The sequence below is a fragment of a genome, unplaced genomic scaffold, assembly GCF_019419815.1.
Source record: "Pyrus x bretschneideri cultivar Hongxiangsu unplaced genomic scaffold, Pyrus_bretschneideri_v1 Contig73, whole genome shotgun sequence".
Classification (NCBI taxonomy): Eukaryota; Viridiplantae; Streptophyta; class Magnoliopsida; order Rosales; family Rosaceae; genus Pyrus; species Pyrus x bretschneideri.
In genome coordinates, this window is record NW_025999813.1 from 1,242,860 (window position 1) to 1,251,208 (window position 8,349).

Below are 8,349 nucleotides of genomic sequence, written 5' to 3' on the forward strand. Positions count from 1 at the left end.
TCATGTATCCATCCCATCTCTCTCTCTCTCTCTCTCTCTCTCTCTCTCTCTCTCACTGTCAACCTCTTTCCATTTCTACAGAAACCCTACTATTTGAGGAGAGACTTCATTCGCACTTATTACCCATTTACCACACACACACTCTTATCTCCCTCTCTCAATTTGTTGGCCTGAACTGAGTTGCTCCCCCGTTTTTCGGGGAAAAAAAAAAAAATATATATATATATATATATATATATATATATAAATCTGGCAGATCATAAAATGTTCCCATGAAACAAAGTAATAAACAAAAGCCACCTCATACCATAACCTCTTTCAAAGGGTTTCTAGTATTTGATCAAACAAGGATTCTAAAAGAAACCTCGGAAGAGTAGTATATACTGTAGAAAATAAAAACAAAAGTTTATATATAGCTAGTTAACCCTACTCCACTTTTCTCACTTGATCTATCCTTATAAAATCCCCATCCTCATTCCTCAACCATATAATTGGAAACCCAGCTCAATTGTTCTTTGAGTTCTTCTAATCGGCCATCCATGGATTCACTTCAAGAATTTGACCCTTCCAACTCATCAAATACTTCAAGCATCAACATCAACACCACCATCACCACCAACTCATCCTCCTCCTCCTCATTGTCACCGAGCTCCACTCTAAGCCGCTACGAGAACCAAAAGCGGCGAGACTGGAACACCTTCGGGCAGTACCTCCGCAACCACAGGCCACCGTTGTCCCTCTCGCAGTGCAGTGGGGCCCACGTGCTTGAATTCCTCAAGTACCTAGACCAGTTTGGGAAGACCAAGGTGCACATCCAGATGTGTCCCTTCTTCGGGAACCCTAACCCTCCTGCGCCGTGCCCCTGCCCTCTGCGGCAAGCTTGGGGAAGCCTCGATGCCCTCATTGGCCGCCTCAGAGCCGCCTTTGAAGAGCACGGCGGGAAGCCTGAGGCAAATCCTTTTGGGGCTCGTGCTGTGAGGCTTTACCTGCGTGAGGTTCGAGATTCTCAGGCCAAAGCCAGAGGAATTAGCTACGAAAAGAAGAAGCGGAAGCGCCCACCACAGAGTAGTAGTAGTAGTACTAGTACTATTCTTCCAGTTCAAGCAATACCGCCTCCGGCTCCTCCTAGTGCAAGCTAATAAGTCAGTAATTAAAAAGCTGTTTGGTTTTTTGGTCTAGTATCAAAATCTTCATTTGATTAATTAATTAATTATCTCTATCATACATATAATTTTCTTTGCCCTAGCTATGTTAATGAGTCTTCTTAGGGCGGCACGTTATTCTCACTCTATAGAAAGATTAATTGTTATTGTCTTTCTCTCATCAGACGGAACAACTTATCTACAACTGGATATATACTTCTTCGTGCCGTCTCTAGTCATGTGGTATCACAGGACTTTTTGTCGTCATCTTTTGTATTTGTAAGTTTATATATCTATCGGACTTATTTTTATTTTTATTTTTTTTCTTCAGAAGCATGCTTAATTGGACTGTCAGATATTGAACAATTGGATTGATAAGCAGACAGCAGGTGCAATGTTGTAGTATAAGCAAATTAGCAGTTGGGCTGGGAGTAATGAATATTATAAGTACTAGTTCTAGTAATGAATATTATTAGCAGTATGACTTAGCATAAAACATGTCATGGCTATGTACTATTAAAAGGTCAATTGGTGAGAAGTAATAGATTTGCAGATCATGTTCTATGTCTCCTTTTGAAAATTTTCATATTCTTTAAATGCGTGTTGGCAAATCATTGAACAGTTTGGTAGATATAACTTTTCAGGGGATCGATCCTGTGTCAGATTTGTCTAGCACGATGTGTATACAGTCTGTACTTGTTTATTTTTGGTATCGACATATAAAGGTCAAATTTCTTCTTTTGTTTCCTCCATTGGATTGGATTGTGAGCTTTTCGATCGTCACCGTGGAAGTGGAAGTTGAGTGAACAGAGAACAAAACCTTTCAATCACTAATGTAAATATGCAATCGGTAGATGATGGAGTTTCTGCAATTAAACCTTTATGAATGTATTATATTCATTCGCTATGTGTGTGTGTGTGTGTGTGTGTGTGTGTGTGTGTGTGTGTATGTATATATGCATGTGGGGAGATGGGTCTTTGCCAATATGAGGTGTCCTTCATTTGTCAAATGTGTCATATCACTCTTTGTGCTTCATTTGTTACCGAAAGCGGAGAAATACATTAAACAAGTGAAGTCTTATAATCGTTAAATAGTGTGTGTGTATATTCAAGTCATAAACAATATCAAGCTAGCTAGCTTTCATTTAAAATATTCAATATACCATTCAAGTCAGACGAAGGGGTTAGGGCTTGTAACTCAAATAGACTGACATAATTTACCCTGCAGACGAAGTCTTCGATTTTGTTCTCTCATCTCTCAGCATCGTTTGTATATGGACAAAATGCAAACTAAAGACAAATAAAAAAAAAAGGAAAAAAGTTGCACGAGAGAGGTACAATAAATAAACTAGTAGTAAGTATTATATTATCAAACTCCATGTTAATTTAAATTAAAAACATCTAGAGAAATATATAATAGATTGAGTTGCATGAGAGAATAATAATATCTAGTATTTATATTTCAAGCCAGGTTAAGATTTTATGAGATGAATTTAATTACTTGGTGATAATCATGAGGAGGAGGATGAGATGGACTTAATTATTTAAGCATCTGATAAACGCGTGTATCAAACCTTATTTTCACAACCTTGCTCATAGTAACAGAAGCATTGATATACTTGCACTTGTCTACTTGTTTGATTTTTTTAACTAAGTTGTGCATTGTATGGATTGAAGTGTTCTCTGCCGTGCTATTGTTTACATTTTTAATATAAGCTGTGCATTATGATATTTTTTTTATATATGTGGGAGATTAATTTAGACTTATGTATGATATAGATATTTGCTATCGGGGACATGATAATTAGAGTAGTGATCAAGAATGCCAAATTAAGGTTTAAGTCCACCACATTAGGGAGATGATAATTGGACCTAACACATCTTCTTATTATCAATTGATTTTAAGTTGAATGCTGACATCCAAATAGTTTGTTGTTATTGCACAATTGAGTGTTAATTGAGGCAGCTAAGTTTTCTCGACTAATTTGCAACCAGGTAGGGTGTCTTATGAATGTTAATTTTACTCCTCTATGTAGATATGTGCGAGCACACATAAGAGAGTATGAAGCTTATTTTCGGGTGCTTGTATGATGGACTCTCAGGCTCTTCGATCATAAAATTTTGTTTGGACAATTTCAACTTAGTTTATGAGCTATGATTGTTTGTTAAACATGCATGTAAACACATTCAAATGGTGACTTTTAGGTTAAGTCGTTGTTAAATGAGATCCATCTATTAAGGTTTTGTTTATTTTTAATTTCAACGTAAGTTTAAGTCTGAATTTTCCCCTTTGTTTGAATACAGATAAGGGATTGCAAGCATGTCAATCGTATTGACTATCTATGCATACTATATTTATATAAAAATTAGTGTTGGTAAAAGCTAGAACCCCAAAAAAAGCTACCTTGTTGCTAACTTGGGGATTAGATTATTACAAGCTAAGCTACCTAACAAGAATTGATCTTCTTTTTTCTTTTACATTTTGCTCCGGTCTGAAACCATGCTATTCATGTATCACTGTATTTTTGGTAACACGGTTGGCAATAAACAGAATTCTTCAATGACAGTGGCAAAACTGTATGTATCCCTTCTACCCCTTACATTTCCATTAGTGGATCTTATATATATTGAAGGTAATCTCTATGTGGTTGCTATTGTCAACTACAAGCATTCAGTTATAGTTTGGCTGGAAGTTTCTTTAGCCTCGTTTCGTAGGAACTGATTGGAATTAAAAAAACAACTACTTTCAGGTATTTTGAAGGAAGAAATGAAAAAATTGTGGCCAACATAGAGGTAGGAGATGGATTACTCAAGAAGAAAGTTCATCCATTCCAATCTTCCCCCAAATGGTACAATTGGAAGGGAGTAGTTTCTTTCATGTCTAATCCCTTTCTAAGTCCTCAAATGAAAAATCATTCTCCACTACCTTTGATATACTTTGAATTTAGAAGGTAATCCATTTCACTTTAATCCTAGACACCAAACAAGAGATTTTGATATTATCTTGTCGTTTTTGATAGTGCATTTGCTTAGTTTTTAGTTCGTAGTATACTCGGGAAACATTAAACATGTCCAAATTTGTGTGCGTGAAATGTGTTAGCTAGCCTGTTAATTAGATAGCTTAAGAGTAATCAATAAAACTGCGAGCTGCCTGGATTTTTCAAATTTACAACGAAAAATGATGTAAAGGGTATATTGACAGTGTATTCGGATCATGTAAGTTGTTCTTCAAAAATAAAATTTGTTTTTTAGCTTAAAAAAAAATAAAAATAACCATTAATAATATAAGTTTTGTCATGGATAGCCTTTGGAAAATCTTCTGGACGATCGAACTTCAATATTGTATTTATGTTAAGCTTTACATTTTTTTATAGCTCTAAAACGGAATGCTTTAAAACCTAGCTAGCATGCATTATAGAATATAGTGACATATTATTGTAGGGAGATTTTGTGGTACCTTATTTAAAAAACCATTTAAGATACATTATGATGATTCAAATTACACTCCAATGTTATATAATTATTTGGATAAGTTTCAAGTTAATGACAAAGAATAGTGTGATCATTACTATAGCAAGGTTGGTAGTTACATTGTGGACGTTCTATTACTTTGTCAATGTAGGTTTTTGTACTTCAACATGATTTTATTACAAAAGTTACGTTTATTATTATTATTATTTCAATGAAGTATGATTATAGTATAGACGTATGTTATTAGCAGGGAACATTATGAACCTACACAACATCGTAATTGTGTTACAACATGATGTCAACATACAAGGTCGAAGTTAAGGTTACACCTTAATCTTTCAAATTTGAGTCGAAAGTTACATAATTATATTAACATTATATTTAGTTACATCAAATAACGTTCATATTAATATACCAAGGTTGCCCTTTACGGTGTTAATGTTGGGTAACAACGTAATCGTTCAAATTTACAGTCCAAAGTTACATAATTATATTAATGTGATATTTAATCATGCCAAATGACTTTGGTATCACTATACCAAGGTTGCTCTTTAAGTCGTGGATGTTAGATTACATTGTTTTTTTTTTAAAAACATACGATAGTATCTACACTAAGAGGGTGGGGGAGTGGGCTAAGCCTCACAATGGACTAGCAATAATGTGATTCAAATTTGTCTTTGATAAGAATCGAACATAAGACCTCTTCAAAAACATGATCAAAGTGGGGCAAGACTAGCTCTCCACTACCATTCAGATCACAGAGAATCAATAGGCCAGGTCAAGCCAATCTAACTTCCGAATGCAAGTAATGAATAGTGTGAAATGGCGATGATCCGAGATGGTAACTGGAATTTAAGTTCCTATCAATATAAATTGCAGTCATCTAATGTTACTCTTAAGTTTACGAATATAATCGTAAAGTTGAAACCGAGATGGAAACTGGAAGGCTATATTTTTTGCAGTTAAAACAAAAGAAGAACCGTCTTTACGTCAGAGAGAAATAGAATCTGTACAAGTTTGGGCTTTGTGTACCAGATTTGGTTAAAAAAGTTAAGCTCAAATAAATAGGTACAATTTATAAGATCTGGCTGGATCATGCAAAATGCAACACTTTTTCTTTGCTATATGCACTCTTCGTTTGATGGTCACAAAGCATCGATCCTTCTCTTGTGAACAACCAAATAGTCAAGTTACGAAATCCAATAAAATGTTCATTCTTTGTTGGAAAACTAAAATAAATTGTTGAGAAAATGATGCATGGCAAACTTCTATCTAAGCAACAATTTGTACTTAACCATTTGGGGACTCCTGTGTGGTATTCTTTTAGTGAAAGAAGCATGTGGTATGAGTCGTGTGACAGCCTGATAAACCTACACCATATCTCCTATCTAGTTTGGATTGGAAAATTCGAAGAGAAGATCAGTGTGGAGTTTTCTGATCCATCGTAGCTTTGGGAACAAGCCCATATTTTCTCCAGTGCATCCTAGGCCAGAAGGCCTCCAATGCATCTGTAACGAAGAGAACAAACTAAAATGAAACTGTCAGCGGTGACCCGCTACGAGTTAATATGCCCCTGTTTTCTTTACGCCCGAGATTTGTGTTGAATCGAAGTGTAAAGATGTGAAGAAATATTCTACGTCAGAAAGTTAAGTAAGAATAAAAGAGCTATAGTTGCCATCGCCACTGATGATATACCGTATGACATTATGTCATTATATATATAATAGACATAATTAATTATGTATGCATGAATTTGGGATTGGAACCTCAATATTTTATATGGTATCATAATAAATTCATCAGTGTGTGAATTTCATAAGCCACATGTGTGCTATGTAACTATATCATCCAATTAAATTATGAAAGATAAACTGTTATGACGAAACCACTAGATCCTTAAAAAAAATCTGATATATGCCACGAAAGGTTTAATGCGAAAACCATTTTATCAAGGATGACAATCTATTTTTTATAACAAAGATGATGATTGTATTGATGAGCAACCAATACAAGGCTAACTACAAAACGAAGGGATTATGCCAGTTCAGCCAAAGTTTTTTATTCGAAGCAAGGGATAAAGAACAAGAAGTGATTTGTGCTAGTGTGTCTTTGCCTTTTGGTCTCCTCTTATAGTTGTCAATAATCAATAAAAAAAAGTTGCCAATAACCTATAAACAAAAAAAGCCTCGTGGCAGATAATGATTTTGCTCAATATTATGAAACAAATGAGAGGAAATTAAGGATTTTATCGATTGAATAACTTCTAGCTTTTTAGAAGTGCTTTTAAATGACTAAAAACATTTTAAAAGAAAATACTTTTGGGTTGCAAAAGCACTTGAAGTGTTTTCTACAAGAAATACAAATTATGTGCTTCTTACATGAAGCACTTCAAATGCTTTATAGGATTAACTTGTATTTTTATTAAACATTGGTTTCAAATTTTCTTTTTTAAAAGAGCTTTAAGTCAGATAAATGAAATGTCCAAACGAGCCATTCATATTTACACTAACTATGAATATGAACAAACAAATAAAACAATCTCACCTCAAAACCTTTGTGCATGCCTGCATGGTTAGTGCAAGCGATGAGAAAGTGCAAAATTAATAATGAGTTTAGATTAAAGTAGACTCGGGGTAAGTCTCCAATGTGAAGAAAAAAAAAAGGCAATATCACCATATTAAAAAATCTAATAGTCTTGCCAAACACGATCGTATATTGCTCATTTTAATGGTAGCTGTAATGAGAGTAATTTACATGATAGGAGCATACTAGCACCGTGTTATTTTATGTCAAGATATCGTTATATCTTTAGTGACGGAACAGTAACAATATATACTCTTGTCATAAATTGTTGGATAGTTTTTTAGTGTCATTCTAAATTGGTCTCAACCTTTTTAAACATTCCAAACAAATATTCAACCTATTGAAAATGTCACGTCCTTTAAGTCCCAAAATTTTTTTGTCACATTAACTAGGGTTTATTTTGTCTCCATCATCAATAGAAGGTTATGGAAGCATGGCTTCCACCAAGTAACGCTCACCATCACACCCTTCATTCCATCACTTCCAACCCAACGCACAACCACAAATTCCATCCTACAACTCAAGCTGCCAATATTGAGAATAAGGTATTAGAGCCTGTTGAAATGGTATGGACTACCATGATACGGCCACCACCATATTTTCATTGCTCACAATAAAGAACTGAAAGCTTGACTAGCAAAAACTCGGCAAATGAGGAAATCACATGAGTAGAAACAAGCTCTTTGATATCCTATATGAATTCTTAACCCTCTTCTTTGTTAGGAGATTACCCGATCTACATATTCGTTTTCAATTTTACTCATGGATTTGTTTTTTTTTTTTTTCATCTTCATGTCTTTTTTGAAGTTATTTTATTATTATTATTTTAGTGTCAAAGTAAGCAAATAAGTGGGACTCATTGTTGCCACATGTACATTTAATGAAAAAAATCAATTGGGACATAACGGATGTGACATGCTTAATAGGTTGGGTACTTATTTGGAATTTAAAAAAATATTAAGATCAATTTGAAATAACACTAAAAGGTTACGAGTTTTAGGTATTCAATCTTTAATTGATAAGTTGGTGGATAGGGAGTTATCCTATACATGTTATTGTAGGCAGGGTCCTAATTGCAGGGTCCGAATCATAAATCCAATCAAACCTTATCTCAGGTTCCAAATCGGCCAGCAGTTCACACCACACCGAAGAT

The 8,349-nt window shown here is 34.6% G+C and overlaps 1 protein-coding gene across 3 annotated transcripts; it reads left to right on the forward strand.

Moving 5' to 3' along the window:
* The first annotated feature begins 211 nt into the window (after positions 1 to 211).
* LOC103965634 (protein LIGHT-DEPENDENT SHORT HYPOCOTYLS 4) lies at positions 212 to 1,699 on the forward strand. 3 transcript variants are annotated; one of them, XR_007254665.1, is made up of 3 exons: positions 212 to 1,142; positions 1,328 to 1,382; positions 1,474 to 1,699. XR_007254665.1 is itself a non-coding variant. In XM_048574554.1 (2 exons), the coding sequence occupies exon 1, from the start codon at positions 540 to 542 to the stop codon at positions 1,137 to 1,139; it is 600 nt and encodes a 199-aa protein (XP_048430511.1). In that variant the 5' UTR covers positions 213 to 539; the 3' UTR covers positions 1,140 to 1,142; positions 1,474 to 1,699. The 3 variants fall into 3 exon arrangements, 2 of the variants coding, with proteins under 2 accessions (XP_048430511.1, XP_048430510.1); XM_048574554.1 differs by lacking the exon at positions 1,328 to 1,382 and having other exon boundaries at positions 213 to 1,142; XM_048574553.1 differs by having other exon boundaries at positions 214 to 1,142; positions 1,328 to 1,699.
* Positions 1,700 to 8,349: the final 6,650 nt, after the last annotated feature.

Excerpts from the sequence above, each read along its gene's own strand:
- LOC103965634 (XM_048574554.1), top strand. The coding sequence starts at position 540 with ATGGATTCACTTCAAGAATTTGACCCTTCCAACTCATCAAATACTTCA.